The 26,286-nt window shown below is 38.3% G+C and overlaps 1 protein-coding gene across 1 annotated transcript; it reads right to left on the bottom strand.

Moving 5' to 3' along the window:
- Positions 1 to 1,001: 1,001 nt before the first annotated feature.
- Positions 1,002 to 25,873, bottom strand: LOC117914244 (probable methionine--tRNA ligase). Its single transcript, XM_034829488.1, has 17 exons — positions 25,617 to 25,873; positions 23,864 to 24,008; positions 22,029 to 22,182; positions 21,698 to 21,853; positions 21,157 to 21,387; positions 20,863 to 21,006; positions 16,179 to 16,269; positions 15,833 to 15,939; positions 15,618 to 15,732; positions 5,504 to 5,622; positions 5,337 to 5,402; positions 5,066 to 5,194; positions 4,808 to 4,951; positions 4,590 to 4,710; positions 2,128 to 2,360; positions 1,919 to 2,020; positions 1,002 to 1,438 (listed from the first exon to the last, which is right to left on the bottom strand). Exons 1-17 carry the CDS (start codon positions 25,750 to 25,752, stop codon positions 1,208 to 1,210), a joined length of 2,424 nt encoding a protein of 807 aa, XP_034685379.1. The 5' UTR covers positions 25,753 to 25,873; the 3' UTR covers positions 1,002 to 1,207.
- Positions 25,874 to 26,286: the final 413 nt, after the last annotated feature.

The following is a 26,286-nucleotide window of genomic DNA, read 5'->3' as shown; positions in this document are numbered from 1 at the left end:
ATAGTATGAAATATACAATACAACTATGAAAATAAATACCAACAAGGAATGGTGGATGTTGGATGTTAATCTACAATAGAATACATGAAATGCATGGTTGGGCAACATAAATGAGACTTAAGTTCAAGCCATGAAAGAGAAGGATTTTCAATGGAAGTAATGTCAGAGGATCTGTTTAGGACATGAAAATGAGGAGCTATGAATGTCATTAAGGTGGGTTCAGGACGGGCACCCTTGTCCCAACCCTACCTCTGAAAAAAACCTCATCCCTAGAGTGAACTTCTGACAAGTCATAGATGGTACCATCAATATGTCTCTAACATATGAATCGACTAAGTCACACCCTTCATTGGCAATGTTTTATGGTGAACCTTCTTTTAAGTTGAAATTCTAAAAAAAATTATTGAGTTGTCATATGGAGGTATGTCAATCTTCTCAAATGATAAAGAAAGCCTAACGAAAAAACAATCCAAACACATTAATAAAAGAGAATGAAATTGATTTTTCATCCTCATTATCCACATTAGTATTCCAAACATGGCCTGAATAAAACCTTGGCAGAGGAAATAGATATCAGTGGACAAAGATCCTTTAAATATGTTTCCCCTTGAGTCAATATGAATAAAGTTTCTTCTATCAATGGGTTGAATAAATTTGGTAACTTGGCCCTTGAAAAGGGTTTTGGAATTCGTGCAAGGTGACCTGGGTGAAATGTGCTTGATCCCATCATATATATAACTATATGATCCAACACAAGTACCTTGAAAGTATGCCATCAGTCTGCAGATCTAATAATCTATACTCAAAAAAGGCCTATAAAAGTTCCTTTTCCTTATGAATCCTTTTAAGAATGATGTTGTAAGTTATGCACTTCAAAAACTACTTTCTGAGGGACTGTAAAAGTCAGCTTCATACAAACCATTTCTTAAGGATTAACCAGAAAATCCTGAAATCCTGAGGCTGAGTCATATCACATAAATTTTTTTGTCAGTAACAGGCAATGGAAGCAACAAGCACAAGCAGCAATAATTTAATTTTTCATCTATCCAACAATACATTCAGCATTTATTGTGCAATTAACGATCATTTTACACCTTTCATGTCGTGAAAAATGCTTGTTTTTTCCACTTTAAATAGATAACACTTTGCCCAACGATAAAAAAAATGAGTCAAAATCTTGGATCTGTTCACCATTAGGCTAGTAAATCTACCGTATTGATCCATCACAAATTGAGGGAACTTTGCAAATACCGGCTGTTGTAGTGAAGGGCACATCTTTGTAGAGAGCCACCAGTTCCGAGTCAGTGCGAAGATCCACTTGCAGTGTCTCCCAGACCTTCTTCTTAGGGTTGAGAACATCATCAGGTTCACCCTCAAACCCAGGAAATGTCACTCGTTCTCCAACAGCGGCAGATTGGGGTGGTTCAACCAATTCAACCTGAAATTCCACCATAATGAATGATGCTTGGTCATCATGCTTTGAACTTAATCCTCTTTTGTATCAACTAATCAAATTCAAGTGTACACTATATCTCTGATCCATCTATGCTTATAGAAATAAATGTATTAACTACTAAAATCAGTCGCTAAAACCACAGGAAGAGTTTTTGCTATACCTAGGAAAGGGGGTATGGTTAAGTGAGTCTAAAATGCATCTTCTTCCCAGGTAAGGTATTAATGATCTAAACAAATGTCAATACCTCCAATGTCTAAAAACCAGCAAGTAGCTCAAAATCTATATCCATGAAAATATATTCAACTAAGTCAGCATATCTCTCTTGCTTCGAGATTGTTTTACAAGCATATTTAGTGACAAAGATCATCCTCATTTCTAGAGATGATCACTTTCAAAAGTGACTGAAAAGAACCACCAGAAAAAATGCAAAGGACAACTAAAACGATCTTCAGTTCACTTTACCTTGGTATGGTCACTGTTGGAAGCAGCAAGGACCATTGCTTGAGATTTAATACCCCGCATTGTGGCTGGCTTCAGGTTGCAAAGAACACATACCTTGCGGTTCTGCCAAACAAATTATCATTGTGAAGAAAGTGGTGTATTGGATGGTACTTTAAAATCGAGAGAGCACACTCCAATATTATGAAAGTTATGAACAACCAAAGGAATACCTGCATCTCTTCAAGTGGTATAAACTTGACAAGGCCACTAACCACAGTCCGAGTCGACCCTTCACCCACATCAATCTCTTCAACATATAGGGAATCAGCATCAGGATGCTTCTGAACTTTCGTTATAAGACCAACACGGATATCAAGTCTACTAATAGAAATTTCTGCCTCTGCTGCAGCCTTAGGTTTAGCTTCGGCAGATTTTGTTGGTCGTTGTTTCTTTCCATTCCCATCTGTTACAAACAATGGCATACCATATATTAGCAACAATTTGAAATCTCATCAGTCATTACCACCACATTGCATGAATTTTATCCCAAAAAAAAAAACAAAACAAAAAGGCTGGCAATGTAAGTACCTGTTACAAAAGCTCGTGCATCAAATACATACTAATAGTACACTAGAGAAAAGAACTGGAATCCCAAAGAAAGGATAAGCATTGGCTAGACTCAGGAGGGGCAAGTGCTCCCCCTGAAATTAAATTAAAAAAAAAAAAAAAAAGTTGACACTAGGGGGATTTGAACCCCTTACCAAAGAAAAGGAAAAAATGTCACATTATAAGTTCATTCATCTATGCCCCCTCTGAAATATATTCTCATATTTTGCCCCCTCTCAGTTCATTTCCTAGCTCTGCCACTGGCTAGACTAGTCATGAATAACTCCCAAAACATGCATTACAATTGGCAGCTGTAGCCTTTACTTACAGAAACTAACTGAAATACTTTGCATTAGCATAATCAGTACAAAAAAGGTATGGGGCCAAAACACATGATACCCGGAATTCTTCAACTTCACCTAATACACCCGTGTCAACACAGTAAGTCATGCCTGTGGGGTAGGATCCTAGTCAAATATTCCTAATGATATGTCTATTTGATTTTGATTGAATTCCCTCTGAAAAAAATTCAATCTATTTGTTATTCTTGGGTAAATCAGTTGTTAATGTTTTTCTAGAATACCCTATAACTGTTTTACTTCTATGAGAAAATGTTAAATTTTGAAAAGATTTTTTGACTCTTATTCAAAAGGTCTAATAACATATGTATATTGGACCTTTTGAGGCAATTCTAGATCCTCGGAGGCAATTCTAATTGATCAAAAAAAATATAACACTATTTCTTTTTTTGTTTTTCCCTAGTTTAGCCAACATTCTAAATGTAAAACCCCGACACTCTCCCACCAAAATGAGAGTTAGCAATTTCATTTTATAAGAATATTTAGGGATAAGGGGGAAAAGAATAGAGATAAAAGAGAAACAAAAGGGAGTTATTATCAAAGATAGCTTTCCTTTCAAATTTTATTTTTTTTCCTGTTCTTTCCTCTTATCTTATTGTATCCAAGTGTCTATATCTATCATTAAGATCTTTTTAGTTGAGCTGTTGTAACCTAAAACTTGTATTTGTGAAGGATCAGACAAATAGAAGCATGCATGTACCCAACAACCACACCAACCCATGCACCATTGCCAAGAACAAAGGAATCAGAGTCAGCTAAAAGGGCCAAAAAGAAGGCTAGTGGAAAGCACTAAATATGATTTGTAAAATAGGCAACGTCATCAAGTTTCAAGTTAGAATATGGACTATGGATTTACAAAATGTAAAGGCTAAAAATGTGCACACAAGCCAAAGATGGCTCTGCTTTGATGACAATGGTAAGGCACTGCAAATGATGACAATGGCATTGGTATATCTTGGTCTAGATTATGTTCAAATGTATGATCAACACTCTAATCTTATTTGTTTTTTCTAAGTCTTGTTTTCAGACATTCTGCCTGAATATAAAAAGTCAAACCAACCCTCACCTAAGTTGTGTATGCGCACACGCTAACATCATCAAATTATGGATTCTATCAGTACCATGTTGCATCCCCCAGTTATGCCTTTAAGCACATCTTTATCAGAAAATCAAAGTATCATCTACCCATTGAAATCTTTCAATGTCAAGGCTAATGATGCTTAGTCTCGGAAGATTAGAAGCAAAATACTTGTTTGCCAAAACAATGTAAGCTTGAACCTCTCGTTCACTTTTATTCTATTTGGTGTTCCTTTTCTAATTGCTTTCAATTACTTGACCTATCCAGTGTTGCATTTACCATTGTGATTACATAGCATGAAGGAGCTCATGCTAAGGCTGGCCTTTACATGATGCAATGCAGTGGCAATTTCAGAAACACTTTGATTGTCACTCGTCTTTGCACATCAAAGACAACTCATGAGATAAAACAAGAGGAGAAAGCAGTTAACTAGTGGGCATATTCTCAAAAGAGAAAGAAAAGAATCAAATTAGAATATTTTCCTTAGAGAATAACAAATGGAAATTTCCCAAACTGACTTAAGATACTTAAACCATCCAACATGAAGCAAATAATAGTTGGATGTGCAAAGCACTATGACCAGCCACTTAGTAATACTAAAAAATTAAAATTATAGGGGGAGAGAGAGAGAGGGAAAGATGAAAATAACCTGAAACTTTTGTTTTTTTCAGTTGCTCGGCAATTTTCTTTGCTTCAGCTTCTGCCTTCACAATCCTATCAGCTTGACTCCCGGCAAACTTCTCCCTGAAGAACTCGACATCTTCATCTTTCTGCACATAAAACAAGACTCATTAAATGAGTCAGAATCAACCAAGTGGCTTTTTTCACAACAAATTGCTCTAAAATTACAACAAAAAAACAATATACCAATTCCTTGAACAATGGCTCTGGAGTCCCAATTCTGTGGCCAGCAGGTACAATCTCCCAAGGTCTCTTTGCCCTTTCAATGTCTCCTTTTTCATCACAGAGCAAAAATGATGTTTCAGGAGGCATATTAAGCTGCTTGAGTACCTTTAGTCCATCAAAAGCATAAAATGTCTCAGAATGGCAAGCCTAATAAGTAACTTTCAAACAATGGACAATGCTTAAAATTGCTACAAATAGAACATAACTCGACCAATCTACCTCAAGAGAGAAGGAAGGCATAAAAGGTTCTAACAGACATGCAAGAAGATGCACAAGACCCACTGAGGTTTTCACAACAATTGAACAAGAAGGCTGGTCTTCCTTGTAAAGCTTCCAGAATTGACTCTCCTACAGAAAAAAAATCATCAATACAGCAAGTCTTGAGCTGCAATGTAGCCTCACAATGTTCGTTATTCAATTAAAATATTGTATATCATATAAATGAGCAAGCATCCAGATCAGAGAGCCAAAGAAAATGCAGCAGGCTTACTTGCAGATATGCATTTCCCTCGCTAGAAATGCTCATTGCAGTTTTAAGTCCTTGCTTTAGTTTAACCTATGCCAGATTTCAAACAGGGAGGTCATTCTAATGTAAAAGCATGTTACAAGTTGCAGCAGTAAGAAAAATAATATATTAGTCAGTATGGCATCAACCACCTTCTCCATGGCTTCCACATATTGTTCCACGAATCTACCAACTTTTTCCGCTAATGTTTTTGTTAATTGATGCAATTCTGCACCCGGAGCATCAGGAATAACAGAACCATATCCTAGACCTGTGGATGAGTGGAAAACTATTAAGAGATGCAACATCATTGAAAAAATTACATGGACTTGGCAGACAAGCATGATCTCTAGAAATAAATCCACAATCAACATTTATCTTGTTTATGGGAATCAAAATGTAACATTAGAAGGATACTTGGCATCTGATTAACTCCACAACAGGGATAATTTTCTTGTTAAGTCTCTATCAAGGGCATAATTAGTAAAAAGAAAATCTAAATATATACAACTTGTGAAGAGAAACAATGCAAAAATGCACAACAATTAAAGCAGCCACCAAATATGTTTTCCTTGGTCCAAAAGAAAAGGATGCACTAAGTGGTCCTCAGGCCTAGCTTAAGTGGCAAGGAGTAGGGGTAGTTACAGGGGTCATTTAAGGTTCAATTGCATGTGATAGCAAAAAGGAAAAGACAAAAGAGCATCACCTATCAAAAAAACCAAAAAAATAAATAAAAAAGGCACTAAATGAATAACAGTTCCAGTTAAAGGTTCCAGTGCCTTTATTTAGCATCAACATGGGAAGGGAGGAGATAGGAAAGGGGAAATCACAAGGCACATTGAGGCGCATGTCAGCCACAAGGCACAGAGGGCAGTGTCAGGCGTGTGGCAATATCAAGTGCAAGGCGCAGAAAAGCACATTCAGGAGCAAGGCGCAGAGAAGCACATTCAGGCGCAGCAAAGCACATGTCAGGGGCAAGGTGCTGCGAGGCGCACTTCAGGGGCAAGGTGCATCTCAGGGGCAAGGCCCAGCAAGGTGCATCTCAGGGCGAGGCCCAGCAAGGTGCATCTCAGGGGCAAGGCACAGCAAGGTGCATCTCAGGGGCAAGGCGCAACGAGGTCCATCTCAGGGGCAAGGCCCAGCAAGGCTCATGTCAGGGGCAAGGTGCAGCAAGGCACATGTCAGGGCCAGGTGCAGCAAGGCACATGTCAGGGCCAGGTGCAGCAAGGCACATGTCAGGGCAAGACCCAGCAAGGCACATGTCAGGGCAAGACACAAGGCACATGTCATGGGCAAGACACAATGAGGCACATGTCATGGGCAAGACACAATGAGGCACATGTCACGGGCAAGGTGCAGAGAGGTACACGAGCGGCACTTAACTTTGGTTCAGGTGAAAGAAGCCTTTTTTTCAGCTCAAGGCACACGCATTGGACCTGGTTCAACATGTACCAAAGACTCATCTTTCAGTTATATTGTTTTTAGGGCAAGACCCAGCAAGGCGCATGCCAGGGCAAGACACAACAAGGCACATGTCAGGGCAAGACACAAGGCACATGTCATGGGCAAGACGCAATGACGCACATGTCACGGGCAAGGTGCAGAGAGGTACACAAGCAGCACTTAACTTTGGTTCAGGTGAAAGGAGCCTTTTTTTCAGCTCAAGGCGCACGCATTGGACCTAGTTCAACATGTACCAAAGACTCATCTTTCAGTTATATTGTTTTTTCTTTCAAGTCTTACCAAGAGATGGGGCACTTTTTACCATTGGATGGACCATTACAGTGGTCATGTTTTTCAGCAAAACATCAGAACATTTTTAACATCAAAAAAAGACATATCCCTTTCAGCCTCTAGCAATTCCTTTTTCTTTCATGTGATTACTTTTCCCCATCATGCAATCTCTGCTCGGTCTCTATGTATTGCACAATCTCCTTTGAGCCTCTCCCTGACTTTGAAAACTCTAGGTCTTTTTCTGTGTCTTTGCCCAACTAAGGCTTACCAAAACCCTATATGTATATTTCGATTCATCTCTCCATTTAAGGCAAACCACTTCCCAGATTCCAAGTTCTCTCCTCTACCATGAAGCTTCACTGTGACAAAACTTTTAACACAAGATTCTTTGGCCACTCTATTCTGCAAGATGAAATCCTTCTCTTGTTTACATTTGATACTCAAAAGCCTTAAATTGTCTCATATAACTTTTTCTCTTAACTTTTCCTCTCCATTCATGTGTTTTTCAGGACCTCAGGACAAAGAGGATGATTGGTTCATGGCATGAGGAAGATGGATTATATTATCCAGATCTTGATAAACCTCTTTCATCCATATCGAGTGTTACTATCCCTACTCTTTAATGTCATTTTCATTTGAGCCATCCACCTTTAACAAAGTTGTCTTGAGTTGTGCTCATGTTGAGTCATGTGTCTTGTTTAGAACGTAAAGTTTGTGAAGCATCATCCTTGTTCCTTCATAAAAAGTAGTCATAGTCATAGATCTGAATCTTTTAATGTGGTCAACACATATATTTGGGGTTAACCTCAAACTCCAATTTGAATGAATTTCTTTACTTTGTCATATTATATTTGTTGATGATTTCCCTTGAATGACAACATTATTCTTAATGAAAAAGTGACCTATATTACCTCATGTTATCTCTAAATTCTACAATGAATTCTTGCTCAATTTGGTAAATGACATCAAAGATATTTGAGCGGATAATGCACTAGAGTGTACACAATCAATCACAAGTAGGGGTGGCAATTCGTGTTGGTGGGTCGTATTCGTGTCGTGTCAAAGCCTAGGTATTCTATTACATAGGCCAACCCAAACCCGATACAAATAATAATCATATCATTAAATACTACATAATTATTAAACAGATAACAGATTGTGTAACCCATTTAATAATCAAATCTTATTTAATAATCAAGTTAAGTTAGATCTTGCATAAGTTTATATGATTAATGCCTCAACCAAACATATTTATGACTCAATTGACCTATTTATTTAAAAACAAATTTAAATGAGTCAAATATGAATTAAATATTTCATAGTTATAATTAGGTTAATCAATAGGAAAAGTGAGACAATGTTGGTGGTTTCTCTTGGAGGTAAGTGTTGGTTCAATGTTGAATCGAAGGCCTTTGAGGTTTCAATTAAGGAAACCAAAGGGAAGGTGATTAGCAAGATTTACGAAAAGGGTCCAAACTTCTCATCACAAATTAGATTCAGTGGTAAGGGCTTGGCTTTGCTAGTGGAAGGGGCTGAGACCTGCAATGTTCTTAAAGATGGGGAGACGATACTTGCTGGAGTTACGTACTAACAAAGTAGAGCAGTATTTGTTTTGTACTGTCTAGGATGTGGAAGGAAAGAGGTTCTCCTTGGTGTTTCCTGAAGAAAGAGGATTCATAGCGGGGTGGAAAATCCTATCCAGCAAGTTAAGAAGCCTTGGTGTTTCCCGAAAAAGATGAGTGGAGGAGCCCAAAGCTACCTCTAGGAAGGTGTTAAGGGCTCGATAGCAAAGGCTATGTGACCTTTGGCTCTTCTGAACATTGTAATGTTGTGTGGATTGAAATTGAAAATGAGGTGATCAAAAAAATGAGTAAGTCTTGAACAAAAGTCTTGTGGGAAGATGGGGAGGGGGGGGACATTCTGACTAGCTCCTAGACTTCATCTCTCTAAGGAACTAGGCTCAAGTCAATTGGAAGTTGAAAGGAAACTTCACTTGGCTTTGTTGGGAGGATCCCTTATCCTTTTCAAGTTTGAAGATGTAGGTGAAGCTGAGAGGGTGTTCCACTTAGGGGTGAAGTGGTTTAATGGAAAAAGTCTCCTACTGGAGTGGTGGATTCCTCTATCGACTGCCTCACAAAGGAGAAAGACATTCATAAAGTGTGGGTAAGGATTTTGGGCCTTCCCTTGCATCTTTAGGGAAAAAGTTTGTTCAAAGATTTGGGGAAGCTTGTGGGAGGTTTGTGGTGGTCAAGGAGGACATGGCAAAGCGTCGGAATTTGAAATGGGCCAAAATTCTCGTTGGGATTAGAGAGTGGAAGTTTCCTAGTTCTTTGCAAGCAGTGATGGGATCCTCTTGCTTTGCAATTCAGTTGTGGTGGGGAGATTTTTGCATGGAAGAGCGAGGTGTAGCCTTCTCGGTGTTACAAAGAAAGGTTGGAAGGAAAAGAGGGTGAGGTTAAGTCACGTGCCAACTTGAGAGTGGAAGGTGGACTTTCTAAACAGGTGGAAGCCCAAGAATCATTGTTAGACTCGTGCTTTGCAAAAGGAAGAGGAGGTATTGTCCATGAAACGATGGGGATTGATGGGTTTGCAGAAACCCATCCCTCCCCCTACGTCGCTGGGTGTGAGCCTAGTGGGGCGGTTGATGAGGACTTGGGCCTATCTAATGGGCTATGGGTCAATTTGGGCTTCCTAGAGGTTGGGGGTTCACAAGGCCTATGTTAAATAAGGCCCAAGTTCCTTTGGAAGTGGGTCAAGTGCACTTTAAAAAGGGAGTGGAGAAGGGTCTTGAGGCTACTACCTTTGGGTCTACTCCTTTCATTCTCTCTAGAAAAGATAGAAGTTGTCGAAGCCTTAGCAACTTGTTGATCGCGTCAGAGAACGTAGAAGCTTCATATCCTTGTGCATTAAAGTTGTCCTTCTCAGAGGCGATGACAAAGCCTGTAGCCGACAAAGCTATTTTAGACAAAGCTCTTGGGTTCCAAGGAATGCTCTCTTGGACTCAATTCTCTTGGGGGGAAAGGCCTTCCTCTTCTACTCCTTTCTGGGTTGCGAAAAACTCCGATTAGGGAGGAAACCATAGAGAGACTATGGGTAATGAGCTGGGAGGGGAAGGTTTTTCTAAGTTGGGAGGGAAAGTGTCGGAAAATGTGTCTCACGCTGTGAAAGGGCCTCTACCAATGGTTTTTCATGACAGTTCAGCAGCTGTCTTCCCATAAAATTTCTCTCATTCAAGAGAGTAGGGTTGTGTTGGAGGGCAACGGTGCTTCAGCCTCAAATCAAGAGGGGGGTTTCAATGGTCTGGATTGTGAGGATTCACTTTTAGACAATGACTTTACCAAGCTAGCAGAATTTAGCAAATTTTTGGGAATGCCAATCGAGGGGTTTGAAGAGGAAATTTGGGCTTTGCTGAGGAAATTAAGGAAGAAACTTAGACGTGGGACCCAAGTAAAGGGCAAAAGAAGATACCTTTGTCCTCCTCTCTTTTTGAAAGGGAGCTAAGGAGATTGAACTATTCAGTCAGTTGTGGAGGTTCTTCTCTTTTGTTTAGAAGGAGCGGCAAGAACAATTGGGAGTTGGTTCTAGTCAATTGATGAAGATAAAGATCCTTTTCGGGAATGTAAGTGGGCTCAATGATGGCGAGAAGAGGAAGTTGATTAAGTTAGTGGTTAGGCCCCAAAAGGCAGACCTGGTTTGCCTTCTTGAGACTAAGGTGCAAGAGATGTCTTTACAAATGGTAAGAAGCTTGGGTGTTGGAAGGTTTTTGAATTGGGGTGCAATTGATGCCAAAGGAGAGCCAAGAGACATTTTGATTTTTTGGGACAGTAGAGTTTTGGACCTGATGGAGTTGGAGTGTGGAGGATTCTCCATTTCAAGTCGCTTTAGAAATGTTGAAGATGGTTTTGTTTAGCTGTTCATAGAAGTGTATGGACCAATGTTAAAGAGGGAGTAAGAGGATTTTTGTCATGAACTGGGAGCTATTAGAGGTTTGTGGGATGATCCCTAATGCATAGGAGGGGATTTCAACTCTATTAGATTTCCAGGGGAAAGAAGGATGAATTCAGATTCACGGCATATATGAAGAGGTTCTCAAATGTTATAGAGGAGTTGAGGTTGAAGAACCTTCCACTTTCTGGAGGCCCGTTTTCGTGGTGTGGAGGTTTAAATTCTCAGGCAGCTTCAAGGTTGGACTGCTTCTTAGTCTTTGATGAGTGGGAGGACCATTTTTCAGGTATTTCTCATTTTGTCCTTCCTAGGCCCTCTTTTGACCATTGCCTCATTATTCTCAAGGGTGAAGGGGTCAAAAAGATGAGATCCTTATTAGATTTGAGAATATGTGGCTTATGAGTGATGGATTCTAAGAGCTCATGAGAAACTAGTGGACTGGGTATATTATTACTGGTACTAGCAGTCATTGCCTTGCTGAGAAATTAAAGGCTCTTAAGAAGGATCTTGGAATGTGGAACAAAGAAGTTTTTGGCAATGTCTCCTCTAACAAACCAAAAGCCTTTTCTCGCATTCACTTTTGGGAATTTAAGGAGAGAGAACACCCTCTTTCTCTTGAAGAGACAAAGGCTAGAGGGGGCCTTAGAGGATTATAAGAAGTGGGCTTTATTAGAAGAAACTTCATGGAGACAAAAATCTAGGGAAATCTGGTTAAGGGAAGGAGACAAGAACACCAAGTTTTTTCACAAGATATGACCTCGCCTATCTAAAATCCAGTAGTTGGCCTATGATTCGTTCAAAGAACATCTCGAGATTCAAGCGATTGGCCGATGCTTGTGCAAGAAGGAACTTGTTAACTAAAGTGAGAGTCGATGAGGTTACTTTGATTGTTGATGAAGAGATTAAGGTTGGGGTGTGTAGGACTTATCATACTCTTATCTCGGAAACGGGGGATTGGAGACCGAGCATAAGGGGTTTACACTTCAAAGCATTGGGGGAAGATAGGTCTAAAAGTCTAGTGGTGTTGTTTTCAGAGGAAGTTTTTGAAGCCCTGAGTAGTCTTTCTGATGATAAAGCTCTAGGTCCATACAATTTTACCATGGCTTTTTAGCATTTTTGTTGGGATTTTACCAAATCAGAGATTATGGCTTTCTTTGGAGAATTCTTCCTTCATGATACTTTTCAAAGAAGCTTAAATTCCACTTTTCTTATTTTGATTCCAAAGAAAGGGGGAGCTAAAGTTTTGAAGACTTTAGGCCGATCAATTTGGTAGGCGGTTTCTACAAGTTGCTTGCAAAAGTATTGGCAAACAGGCTTAAAACAGTAGTGGGGAAGGTGGTTTCAGATACTCAGCATGCCTTTTCTCAAGGCAGACATATTTTGAACGCAATGCTCATTGCTAGTGAGACAGTTAATTCTAGGTTAAAGAGCAACAGACCCGACCTTCTTTTAAAAATGGACATTGAAAAAGCTTAAGATCATGTCCACTGGGATTTCCTTATGTCGGTCATGACTAAAATGGGGTTTGGGCACACGTGGATAAGTTGGATAAAATGGTGTATTTCCATAACAAGCTTTTCTATTCTCATCAACAGAACTCCTTCAAGCTTTTTCCACAACTCTAGGGGCTTGAGGCAAGGTGATCCATTATCCTCCTATCTATTCATTTTTTTTTTTTTTTTTAATCAGAAACGAAGAAGATTAAATTAATAAAGAACAAATACAAGAGAGAAAAAAGAGACAATAGAAAGAGAAAAAAACCAAGGGAAGGATGAGAGGTCCTTCCTACACAAATTGAACAAGGGAAAAAACTCCCAACAATAGAACTCTAAGAACAAAGAGAAACCCCAACAATCTTCAAACTTTTGAAACGCAAACCCCAATCTAATTGAGTTGTAGAATGTTTAAAGGAACTCCTCTAAAAGCTTCAGTGCAAGAAGCCCATAGAGAAGAATAAAATCGAATCAAATCTCAAACCATCTCTTCCATTCTCCCTTTATCCTCAAAGATCCTATTGTTTCTTTCTTGCCACACCATCCAAATCAAAGTAAGGCAAGCAATTTGCCTAAGTGTCTTGCCTCTTAATGAGTTCCCCAAGCCTTTAAAAGTAATAACCAGCATGTCCTTAGTCATTATTCATTTTGGCCATCGAGGCTCTTAGTCGTTTTTCAAAGCCAGATGTGGCAACTTCATCTCTAGATTTAAGGTGGGAAAAAGTAATGAAGAGGGGTGGATGTGTCCCATCTTTTGTTTACTGACGACACACAAATCTTTTGTGAGGCCAACAGTGATTTGCGAGGCCAATAGTGATCAATTGAGATATCTGAGTTGGGTGTTTATGTGGTTTGAGGCATTCTCTTGGTTAAAAGTGAATATAGAGAAAAGTAAGGTTATTCTTGCAGGATGGGGGGTAGAGACACTAGAGGATGTTGCTTCGATGTTAGGGTGTAGAGTAGATAAGCTACCCACTTCCTACTTGGGTCTTCCTTCGGGTGCCTCTTTTAAATCTTCCAGGATGTGGGATGCGATGGAAGAGAGATTTCGAAAAAGATCTGATCAAAAGCACCTTATCAAGTCCCCCGATTTATTTCATGTCTCTTTTTGTTATTCTTAGAAAGGTGAGTTCAAGACTCGAAAAAATCCAAAGGAATTTTTTATGAGGTGACGATGCCCTAGAGAAAAAGCCTCATTTAGTGAATTGGAATTTAGTTTGTGAAGATAAGGAGGGAGGCCTTAGAATTCGTAGTCTTGTGGCCCTAAACAAAGCTTTGCTTGGAAAGTGAAGTTGGAGATTTGCAAAAGAGAGGGAGCCCCTTTGGAAACAAATCATCATTGGGAAGTTTGGAGTAAAGGAGGGGGGATGGTGTTCAAGAGAAGTGAAAGGAGGTTATGGTGTGGGGGTGTAAAAAGCCATTAGAAATGAATGGAAGGGTATAAGAAGTAGATTCCTCTTTATTCTTTATAGTTGGGAATGTGAGAAGAGTTAAGTTTTGGAAAGACTTGTGGTGCGAGAACCAAACTTTGAAAGAAATTTTCCCTAACTTATGTCTATTGGCAGTAAATAAAGAAGATTGGGTGTTAGAAGCATGGGAGGGTGGGGATTTGGGTAGTTGGAGCCAGCTTAATGATTAAGAGATGGGAGTTGGGAGAAGTGGAGACTTTGTTTCGAAAACTATAACCCTTGGCTATGAGAAGAGAAATGGAGGACATTTTGAGTTGGAGAGAAAGCAAGAATGGCAAATTTTCAGTTGCATCCCTTTATTGCTCCTACACAAGGGCTTCTAGTGATCTTTTTCCATGAGTATTATTTGTAGTAAAATTTTGACTCTTGACCAGCTGAAAAGGACAAGATGGAATATCCTGAATAGGTGTTACTTGTGCAAAGAAGAGGAGGTATCTATTAATCACCTTCTTCTGTTTTCTGGCAAGGCTAAAATGTTGTGGAACTTGATCTATTCCCTTTTTGGTGTTCAATGGGTTAATCTTGGCACTGTTCACCAAACTAGTTGTGCCCACACCTCTCAATAAAATGGCATTTCTAAGTGTTACTAAATATTGATCATACGCTATCATTTTTGGGATAATGTTGTTCTTACAACATGCCACCACATTAAACGTTTGCCCTCCATTGTCATGAATAATTAGACTCTGTTTTCCCTTTTATTTCCAAGTTTCTCACCTTTTCAACTCACTTTGCACACATTTGATTGTGTTGCTGTTGTTCATAATGAGGATCCCAGCCATAACAAACTTTTTCCTCATAATTGTTTTTCTTTAGGTATTTTCATGAGCCTTCAAGACACTTTACAAGTGCAGATGTTGAATTTTTCAACAATTACTCCATTGTTTTCATCATTTGCTAAAAATAAGTCAATAGATCTCACGTCTACTCACGAGGGGAAGCACTCATCGTCTAATTCTTCACATTCCACCAGCCCCACCTCCCAAGTCTGCATTATAGGTCTAGCAGTGATCAAGAAATCCACAAGTTACCCAAAAGCTACTTTCCCTTTATCATCCCTTTTTTGTTCCTAATGATTTACCAATTGAACTAAATCGAGGTAAACAAACTTGGAACGTCTTCATTGTCTTTGAAAAGAATGTAGTCGATCATCTTTAGTTACATAAATGAGGAAGTGAGTGTTATTCACAAGAATCAAACTAGGGAGCTTACTTCATTGTCTTTGAAAAGAATGTAGTCGATTATCTTTAGCTACAAATTATAAAGTACTTTCATGATGGTTCTATGGAACGTCTTGAGGCATATTTTAGTGGCAAAAGCATATATGCATATTATGGAGTTGATTGCTTGGAGATAATTTATCCTGTTACTCATTTAATTATGTAAGGGTTCTTTTATCTGTGTGGCAGTTTACTTTCATAGGCAAGGATGACTTCCTAGGTTCCAAGAGGCACTTGTAAGGGTGCTTTTAGCCTTTAATAATTAAGATACACATGAAAAAAATCATTTGAACACTAATTTACAAGATATAGTCAGATATGCATACTATATTATAAGACTTAAAATTTGCTGAACAGCCTCTAAATTCAGAGTGAAAGCTCCATTCTCAAAAGTAGCTGACTGACCTGCAGGTTTAGCAATGAAGCTCAAGACTCGGTTTATAAAATTGCCTAAATTATTCAGCAATTCACTGTTGAGTTTTGCTTGCAAGTCCACCCATGTAAATAGCGTGTCAGATACCTAATTAATCCATTAAAATTAGAAACTGAACACAACTAACAGCAACCACCATGTGTCCTTACTAGGTATCAAAAAAGAACAGATTCAGTAACATAATTACCTCTGGCCTATTAGTTAGCAAGTAATATCTCCACACTTCTACTGGAATATTTGTATCTTTTGCATCATTTCCAAAAACACCCACTCCCTTACTCTTTGAGAATTTCCCTGCAAAAATCCAATATAAAGGTCAAATAGCTCCAGAACAAAATTTCAAAACCAAAAAAAAAAAAAAAGGGAAGAAGACAGAAAGAAAGCAGAAGAAGAAAAAACATGAGATGGAAATGTTAGGAAAACACTTTCCCAACCATTAAACATTGGGTAAACCAGGAACAGATTGTTAACTAACCTGCACCGTAGCCCCACTTTACCTATTAGATAAACCATGTATAAAGAGTTTAACTAACCTGCTTCATAGTTCAAGTATTCAGTGACACTGATAGTCTTCATCAAAGTCCAGTTTTCACTAGTTCCAAGTAGTGTGGACGGAAACATCACCTAATATTATAATACATTTACATTCAATCAACTCAAGATGCATAAAATTAAAAATCAAAACCCAGAATGATAAAGCAACCGTCAAAAACCACAAAGTACTAGTACCCATAGGTTTTGGGAAGTTCAGAGACAACAAAAATATGTCTAATCAGATATTAGGAAACATAACAGTCACATGCATGGCCATACACATGAAAAGAGAAAATAGCAATCTAAGAAATATGCTTTCTACAACATCTGAGGGTATGACCAGTACATGGTCCCTTTCCATCTAGGTGAACAAGGATAACTACCAATGGAAGCATTTTCAAAAGGATGTCAATTCTATCCTTCCAAAGCTTCAATACAACCTAACAGATTAGCAAACTACCACACAAATTATAGGACCAGATAGTAAGAAGGACCAAGTAGTTCCTAGTAAATGAAAAGACTAAATAACCCTTCTGCCAGGGTGGCACACATGCCACAAGGAATAATTGACTTCCAGTTCTAGACATGGCAATCTTTGATAAGAATGACAAGAAGTCGTCCTGAAATAACCCATAGACAACCCCTCCCTGAACCCACCGCCACCCAAAAAAAGGAAACTGTTTATTTATGAGGAATTATCTTGGAGTTTGGGATAATTTACATCTTGGAGCAAACCTAAAAATATTGAAACTCAATCAAAGGGGCAAGATGGATCCAACTTGAACCTTGCCTCTAAAGCACTCTGTAATACCCCATACCCACCAAAAGAAACACACATACACACAGATATTGCAAGTTAATTTAGCACTTTTTTCTCTTTTTATAGCTAAATTTTTTTCCCCATTGGGTCTTAAACTTCTTTTTTTTTTTCTTTTTTTCGATAGGTAAAATAGAGTGTATTAAAAAGAGAAAAGTATGCCCAGTGTATACAAAGAGACCCAAAAATCAAAAAGGCAGAAAGGCCCAAAAAACTGCAACCGCACTTTACATAAAGCCTAACCAATCTACAAAGTCTATCAACACCATGGATCCAGCCCCACTATACAGTCTAACCCACAAACCCTTCCAACCCTTTAGCACTTAAGCCAAGCCTCAAGGAATTTGGGAATTAATTACCTTTACAATTTATTTTTTTGGTAATTATCTTGGAATTTGGGATAGTTTATATTTTGGAGCAAACCTATAAATCTTGAAACTCCAGAATGAGTTATGAATGATTAATATTGACATAAAAACCAGAAGTTATAGATGGATAGGTAGATAATAAATAGAGAGAGAGAGAGAGAGAGAGAGAGAGAGATGTGGCATAGAGCAGAAGCGAAAAGGTAGGTCGCCACACATGTCAGCCACCTCTGCCATGGCCCAGCTTTCCACCACTGAAGCACCTGTATGCTTTACCATCACAATCACCCACAAACCTGGCCAGTGACCAATAGCACCTCTGTAGAGAAGCGACATATTTCTTTTTTTTTTTTTTTTTTTTTTTTGATAAGTAAGCACAGAATATATTGATAAGAGGCCAAAAAGCCACACGTATACAGGGGGTATACAAATTAGCTAAGCCTCACCACCAAAAAGACAACAAAAAAACCCACCAGCCCTTAAGTGGATGCTATCCACTCCAACGAGCCTATAAGAGACAGCGACCTCTCTCCACTATACATTCTCGCCCAACACCATAAATTACAAACAAAAGAATTTTTAAGTTTCTGAATATCAATCATCCCTCCCCTAAAAGCAAGCCTATTTCTTTCCTTCCAAAGGGTCCAAAAAATGTACAACGGTATAGACTTCCATATCTTTTTCCTTTTTTTCCCTACAAAAGAGTCCCTCCAGCTTAACAAGACCTCCTTTACAGTTTCTGGAAAGACCCACTGAACACCAACCAAAGCACATATCATATCCCATAGGACTTTTGCCACTATACAATGTATGAGGATGTGATTTACAGTCTCCTCTTCGCAACCACACAAGAAGCACCGATTAGGGAGGTGCCACCCTCTTTTCTGAAGCCTATCAAGCGTAACCACCTTACCCCAAGTAGCTTCCCAAGCAAAAAACAGAATTTTTGTTAGGACTTTATCCACCCAAATGTTGCTCTTCGGAAAATTATTAGCCACGGTATTTACCACCAAGTTGTATGCTTCTTTTACTTTAAACTGTCCGTTTCTCCCCCCTTTCCAAAAAACAGCATCCTCTTCTAAAGTAGGCTTGAACCCCCTCAAAAAATGGAGCATATTACCTACCATTTCCAACTCCCAATCATTGAAACCCCTCACAAATCTTAAATCCCAATCACCATGGCCCACAATCTGATCCCACATTTCTTCTACTGTGCCATTCCTATTAGCAGCCATCTCATAAAGGTGAGGAAACCTTTGGGACAGCACTGTACAACCGCACCAAGGGTCATTCCAAAAGCTGATTTTGGAACCATTCCCCATATTAAACGCCATGTTTTCCCAACACCAATCTTTTTCCTTCATAATTTCCTTCCAAACCCCTACTCCAAACGCCCCATTAGCCTTTTTGGTCATCCAACCAAGACCCTCTTGCCCGTATTTCGCCAAAAGCACTTGTTTCCACAGATTTTCCTTTTCACAAGCAAACCTCCAAATCCATTTTCCCAACAAAGCCTTATTCAGCGGGGTTAGCTTCCTTAGGCCAAGCCCCCCCTTTTCCTTCTCCGTACACACAACCTCCCAATTAACAAGGTGCACTTTCCTTTCCAAGTTTCCTCCTCCCCAAAGAAAATCCCTTTGCACTTTTTCAAGCCTTCTCGCAACCGACTTTGGCATACGAAAGAGAGACATTTGATACAATGGTATACCAGCCATTGTGCTCTTAATAAGAATAAGTCTCCCACCTTTGGAGATATATTGACGCTTCCAATGCGCAAGTCTTCTTCTCATCTTCTCTTCCACCCCATCCCACACGGCAGCACTCTTGTTAGGAGCCCCCAAAGGCAGCCCTAGATACACCGAAGGCAAAGAGCCCACCTTGCAGCCCAATTCCGCAGCCATCTCCTCCATCTCTTCCACCTCTCCAACCGGGATTATTTCACTTTTATCCAGATTTATCCTTAACCCTGAAGCGACTTCAAACCAAAATAGAATCCAACTCAAATAAGTTAGGAACTCCTTCTTGGCTTCACAAAAAACTATAGTATCATCCGCAAAAAGCAGATGGGAAACATGCACAGGCTGCCTTCCTCCTCCTCGGATCCTACATCCCGACAAAAACCCCCCTTCAACAGCCCTCCTAATAAGATTGCTCAACACCTCCATCCCCATCACAAAAAGGTAAGGGGAAAGGGGATCTCCTTGCCTCAACCCCTTAGAACTTGGAAAGAACCCAGCCGACACTCAATTCACCAACACCGAAAACTTGGCTGTGGAGATGCAACTCCACATCCAACCCATCCACTTAGGACCGAACCCCATCTTTCTCATGACTTTCATCAAAAATTGCCAATTTAAACTGTCGTAGGTTTTCTCTATGTCCAGCTTACAGATAAGACCTCTCTCACCCCTTTTTTGCCATGCATCAATTACTTCATTTGCAATTAAGGAGGCATCAAGGATCTGCCTCCCCATTACAAAAGCATTCTGATCAGTTGATACCACTCTCCCTATCACTTTTTTGAGTCTATTGGCTAATACCTTGGCCAAGAGTTTGTACAGCCCCCCCAGGAGACTGATTGGCCTGAAATCCGCAAGATCCTCTGCCCCCCCCCCCCCCCCCTTCTTGGGAATCAAAACCAGAAACGTATTGTTAATGCTCTTGATGAAGGCCCCTTGCTCATAGAACTCTTTGAAAAATTCCAGCACCTCCTCTTTAACCAGGCCCCAGCATCTTTGCCAAAAAGCCATAGTAAAGCCGTCCGGTCCCGGGGCTTTGTCCCCATTCATCTCCAACAGAGAAGCGACATATTTCACCATCCATCAGTCTTCATCTTTTCGTCTTGTAAGTATGGATGCTTATGGGTGTGGATTTGTTGATGCCTCTGATCTGGGAATTCTTACGTGGGACTATAATCTTGGAAGTGTATATTGATTTACCCATTTGGGTCCCACAATCTTGTAGAAATTGAGTTAGAAGCTTTGTAATGATTGAGGATTTAATCTTGGAAGGATTGTCCATCCTTTGCATTTACCATTCAATGAACAAATATGCTTGTTTCTGATTAAAAAAAATTATTGAGGATTTAAATTTTGAGGGTTTGAGGGGTTTTGCTTGAAATTTGGGAACTCTAGATTGTTGGTGCTAGACCTGGATTAATGTTTGGAATTGAGGAGTTGTTTGACATTGGATTTCTCCACTGTGCAACTTTTAGGTATTTTGAATGGCGTAGTTTAGGTTTGATTTCAAAGTTGGATTTGATTTCTGAGATGGGTTTAATTTCAAGGTTTAAAAAAGCCATGAGCTAGGAATTTCTCTGGCACTGATCTTAGTAGGGACTGGGTTCAGCTCCTAAAAATAATATGCCCAACAACCATATGATATTTGATTAATCATTCCATCATTCCATGAGAATCTCATATGCACATACAACAAGATCCTATATAAATTGAATAAATAATAATAAGTTTTAACAGGCAAAAACACATGTAGGAAACTCACAGTATGGAATGGCACATTATCCTTGCCCATAAACTGATACAGCTCAACATTTTCAGGATTCTTCCACCACTTCTCCCAATCAGGTGTATAGCATGAAGTAATTGAGACATATCCAATCGGCGCATCAAACCAGACATAGAAAACCTACCAATCACATGATTGAACAAAAATAATCAAATTTTTAATATTAAAAACCACAGGATGGATCCAGCATGCACTTTATCAAAACCAATGAGCAAAAACAATCCAAAGAAAATCTATAAGACATAGTAAATCCAATCAACACCATCCAACCTTATCCTTGAATTTCTCATGTGGAACAGGAACCCCCCATTTTAGATCTCTTGTAATACATCGTGGTTTCAGTCCTTCTTTAAGCCAAGCATGTGTAGCTTGAATAGCATTCTGGCTCCAAGATCCAGCCACAGACATGTAATTGATATATTCTTCCAGTTTGTCCTTCAGCAAAGGGAGCTCAAGAAACAAGTGGTTTGTATCACGGATGTGTGGAGTTGAATGACAGAACTGAACACCAGACCGGCCAGGTATTAAATACAAGAAGTTAGAAACAGAAGCATATTTCCACCACATTCTCTATTACCCCATTCACTTATGTGAGCAAGAAAGCTCTGGCATTCATTTTTTCACTTTGGCTTATATAAAATTTAATTGAGGATGGAAATGATGTTGAGAACCATGAAACAAGTTTCCAGTCGACAAAAGGTCCTAACAACCTAACAAGGAACTATTTTCATCCAAAAAGTAGACTGTCTATATTGCCTTATTCAACCAAGAAATAAAATGAGACATAAACCATTAAGAAAACATGGTATACCTTGCATCTAGGATCTTTTAGTTCAATTGGATTCAAAAGCTTTCCACACTTTTCACACTGATCTCCTCGTGCAGAATCATAATTACAATCTTGAGTAGGGCAAATGCCTTCCACAAGCCGGTCAGCTAAGAACTTTTGGCATTTATCACAATAAAGCTGTATAATAGTTGGAATCCAAGTTCAACAAAACATCAATATATATATATATATATGATGAAATATAACTCATAGCACAAGCTTAACTAAATTTCCACCATTTAAAATCTCGCACAGAAATAAGTATATATTAATTAAGTACAAATTAATTTCACAGAAAGAGTTAACCCTGCACCTGCTGCATAACGTTTTCAGAAAGCCAATTGTTCTCCATCAATTTCTTGAAAATTGCTTGGCAAACTTCGGTCTGCTGTGGGCTTGATGTACGCCCAAATTCATCAAAACTTATATTGAACCATTTATAAACTTCCTTATGAATTGCATGATATCTACAAACTCAAGACAAACGAAAACATATCATTGATCTCTGACCATGGAGTTGACATGGAATTGGAAAGCAGCATAGATTTGCTTAACAAATATATTAGCTTCCAGAGAAGCACTACAGCAGAGAGAATATTCTACGACATTATACCCACCTCATCAAGATTATATTCCATTCTTCTGCATATGATAAACCAATAATCAGTTAAAATTAACAATTATAGTTGGTGCAGACCAATATGTCAAAAGACTCATTAAATTAGGTTGTTCCTTTGCAAGAATTTTGTATGGTTAAAATTGATCTAAAAAGCAAAAGAAAAAGAAAATTGCTATACTATCCATGTGGAATACCTAAATTTTTTATTTTTATAGGCAAATATTTATTATATTAACAGTGCCTTACCAAGGGAGCACCAAAGCATACATAGTGCGTACAAAGACACAAAAAGGCCATATAAAGTGGAGGGAAACAACAAAAAGAACTCCCACAGAGTTCATCCAATCAATAAAGTTAATCATAGACAAGGAGGAAACTCCTGTGCACGCTCTAACCTACTTTGGAAAGAAGGCAACCAACATGCAGTGGGGAAGGCTCTTATGCCTTCCCTGATACAATCCACAATTTTTATTTTTTATTTTTAATAACAGAGGAACAGGAACCTTCTATGGCCTAGCCCTTAGAACTCTTCATAGGGATCCAAACTTCAGGGTGTTGACCACCCCACAACAACCAACACCAAGTAAATTTAAGGTATCATCAATGGTAAGATTCGAACTCAGGACCATATACCACTTACTAGGACTACACTTCTCAGTGTTTGCCCTAACCAATTGGGCTACTTCCTTGGTGGGTCCTAATAAAATCCACAATTATTGAAATTTCATGAGTAACCTTTTTTGTATAAGTGTGAGCCTTTATGGGCTTTTGTATATATTTTATAAGAGGTTTAAGCCAATAATATTCAATAGTTTTAATGAGCTGTGCTTTTGCGAGGCTTTAGTGTAGATTTGTAAGTTTTGTCTTGCATCCAATACTAGATTTAAACCATTTTAAAAACAGGGGTTTAGTTAGCTATCAATTAACCCTTTAAATGGAAAGCAAAAAAAGAGATTGAGAAGAAGAAATAAAGGAATTATTTGCCACTATTGTGACTAAGCTTATATACAATAATTATTTTATTATCAGACCAAAAAAGAATCATTATCTTACTATTGATAAAGAAAAAAGGAAATGGCTATAAAAAAAAGATAGATAAGAGCAAAAAGATAACTATAATTAGATGAAGAAGAAGACTGAATGGACATTAACATAAATGGACAGGATAATAGACCAATTGAATATAATTATGTCTTATTGGAGGAACCTACAAGTAATAGTGATGGTAATGTTGAAGATTATTCAGATAGAGTTGAATTTTAGAAGAGAGAAAGAGAAACTAAATCAAAAACTATTGACAAAGACACACAACTAATTTGATTACATGATTGTATGGTTTTCTCATTATTTATTTTTTAGTATTTATTTATTTATTCTTTTCTTTGCCTCACCTCGAGGCCTACCTTTGCCTCATTTGGTCAAAATGCCTCAAGAGCCTTTGGCTTTTTAAAGCATTGCTTTTGATGGCTTTAAGAGCATAAGTCAATGCATATATTCATTAAAATATGAAACTTCGATTGAAACATTACTTGTCACAGATCTGCTGAGGGGTGCATTTCTCCTCCATGGCTTTGGTTTCTGTTGCTGTCCCATACTCATCAGTTCCACATATGTATATTGCATTATAACCACGAAGACGACAATATCGAGCAAAGACATCTGCACTCAATACACCTATAACACAAAAACCAAAAGGCAAATATAACCAAATTCAACACTAAAAATCCAAAATTTTGTATAATTTCAGAAAAAGTTAACAATCCCACAACAACAACAACAACCATAATAAGACCAAACTACCCATTATTTCAGATGAATCATAGCTTACTCTAGCATTAAAGATTGTCAAATCTCCTCTCGCTAGTCACTACCTTGAGCAAGTTCTTTTTGGTCTTCCTCCTCCTTTGAGCACCTTCATCTTTAATCAAATCAGTCCTCACTGGTATATTCACTGGTCTCCAGTGCACATATTTGACCCATCTCAAACAGTTGCCATCCATCTTCAGACCCAAACACCAAAGGAAAAAAACTTGTCCTTCATCTTTTACTTCATCGTGCTACCTCTAGCCTCCTATAGATACATTCATTTGCATTATCTTTTCTTGTATTTCCACTCATCCATCTTGGTTTCCTCAGAAGGACCTCTCTAACTAAAGAGTGCATCAACTACTGGATACCAAAAAGCACAAAAATCAACTGCCACAATAGGCAAGCAGCCATCAACCCTATAATGTCCCCATCCCAACCCCAAACCTTGCCATCTAAGCCTGGTCTCAGCAGCCATCAATGGTTCTCATACTAGTTATCATTCCATCATGCATAACCTTGGTCGCATTAGTACATTTGTTTAGTGGCCTTTCTTTTCTCATACATTCATTCCTAGTTCAATTCAATTACCATCTCCCATAGTTTCATAGGACAGCTCATAAGTTTGATTTCAAGGCAGTTTCCACATCTTTCACTACCTCCTATTTTTCTTTTATATTGATACCACAATGTGCTTCCTCCATTGTTTGATCATTTTTCTGTTCAACCATACTACCTCATTATCCGCATTCTACCATATCTCAAAGATATTGGATAAGGTTTACACTCTTCCCATTATCATCCCTTCAAAGCATCTTTAACTTCGATATCAAACTTCAAATTTTAGAAAATATCAATCATTACTAGCTTCAACCAAATAATTCAGTACTGAACACTTCATTAAATATCTTTAAAAATAACTCCCCACTTTCCTTTTTTTCATTTGGACGCTAAGAAAATGTAGGAAAATAAACAAACCAAAGTCCTAAACCTTACACTCACTATTTCAAACACATTACAAACTAACTAATGCAATATTTTTGCAAATAGAAAACAAAATCCAAACGAATCCAAATTTTCAAAAGACATCAATCCTTTTAGCCTCAACCAAATAATTCAGTTCTGACCTTTTCATTAAATTGCTCAAAGATAATAAAAATAAAAATAAAATAATTAAAATTTAAACTAAAAAACAAAAACATTTTCTTCTCCCTTTAATGGCCAAGAAAATACAGGAAAATAAATAATGAAAGGCTAAACCCTAAATTTCAGTATGTTGAACAGGTTAGAAGGTAAGAAACACAATTGGTTGTTTCCCTTGGAACAGTTTTCCATTATGGGAGACAAAGAACGACAAAAATCAAAAGACTGAAAATATCGCTATAATTCAATTTTCAGCCTTTCTGGGCAAACAAACAGACGTCGCACATACGAAGAGAAAAAGGAAAGAGAAAGGGGGAGGGAGAGGGAAAGTACAGCCGATGATGTTGCCGAGATGAGGGACGTTGTTGACGTAAGGCAACGCGCTGGTAATGAGGATGTTGCGCTTCCCTTGGATCGGAAGTTTTGGCGCCGTCCGACCATGTACGGCGTCGTTTGAGGGATCCGTCATTGTTAGGTATTAGGGTTTGTGATACCGTGAAAACGGCGGCTTTGGCTTTTTTCCCTGATTGGTATGGTTTTCTTCAGTTTAGAAAGAGTCGCAGAGGACTCACGAACGAAGAGTCATGCCACTATACTCTTTGATTTTTCCAGCCTATTAGGGCAAAGAGGTGGCAATTGTAATTGCCCTTGCACATTCTGTTAATCACATATACTACCCTTTCATACTGTTTGCCTGGAAAACACTTCGAGGCAAAAATGAAATTTTCTAGGAATAGGGTTTTAAGGCTTTGTTTGGGAAGTGTTTCTCCAAAAAAAAAAAAAAAAAGGTTTTTTAGCATAATTTTTTAAAATTATTCTAAAATGTTTTGTGGAATAAAAATTTGTTTGGGAATTTAAAATAGTTCTAATCTATTTTTTTTATATTTTTAAATATATTTTAAAAAAAACTTTTATATGTAATCAATGTTTTATTTTTAATTATTCTTCATATTAGTATAATTATTTTTTAAATAATCCTCCTTAAATAAATAAAAATAACTAA

This window comes from Vitis riparia, chromosome 5 (assembly GCF_004353265.1).
Source record: "Vitis riparia cultivar Riparia Gloire de Montpellier isolate 1030 chromosome 5, EGFV_Vit.rip_1.0, whole genome shotgun sequence".
NCBI classification, from domain to species: domain Eukaryota; kingdom Viridiplantae; phylum Streptophyta; class Magnoliopsida; order Vitales; family Vitaceae; genus Vitis; species Vitis riparia.
The sequence above is the reverse complement of the archived record's forward strand: the minus strand, read 5'-3'. Positions and strand labels throughout refer to the sequence as shown.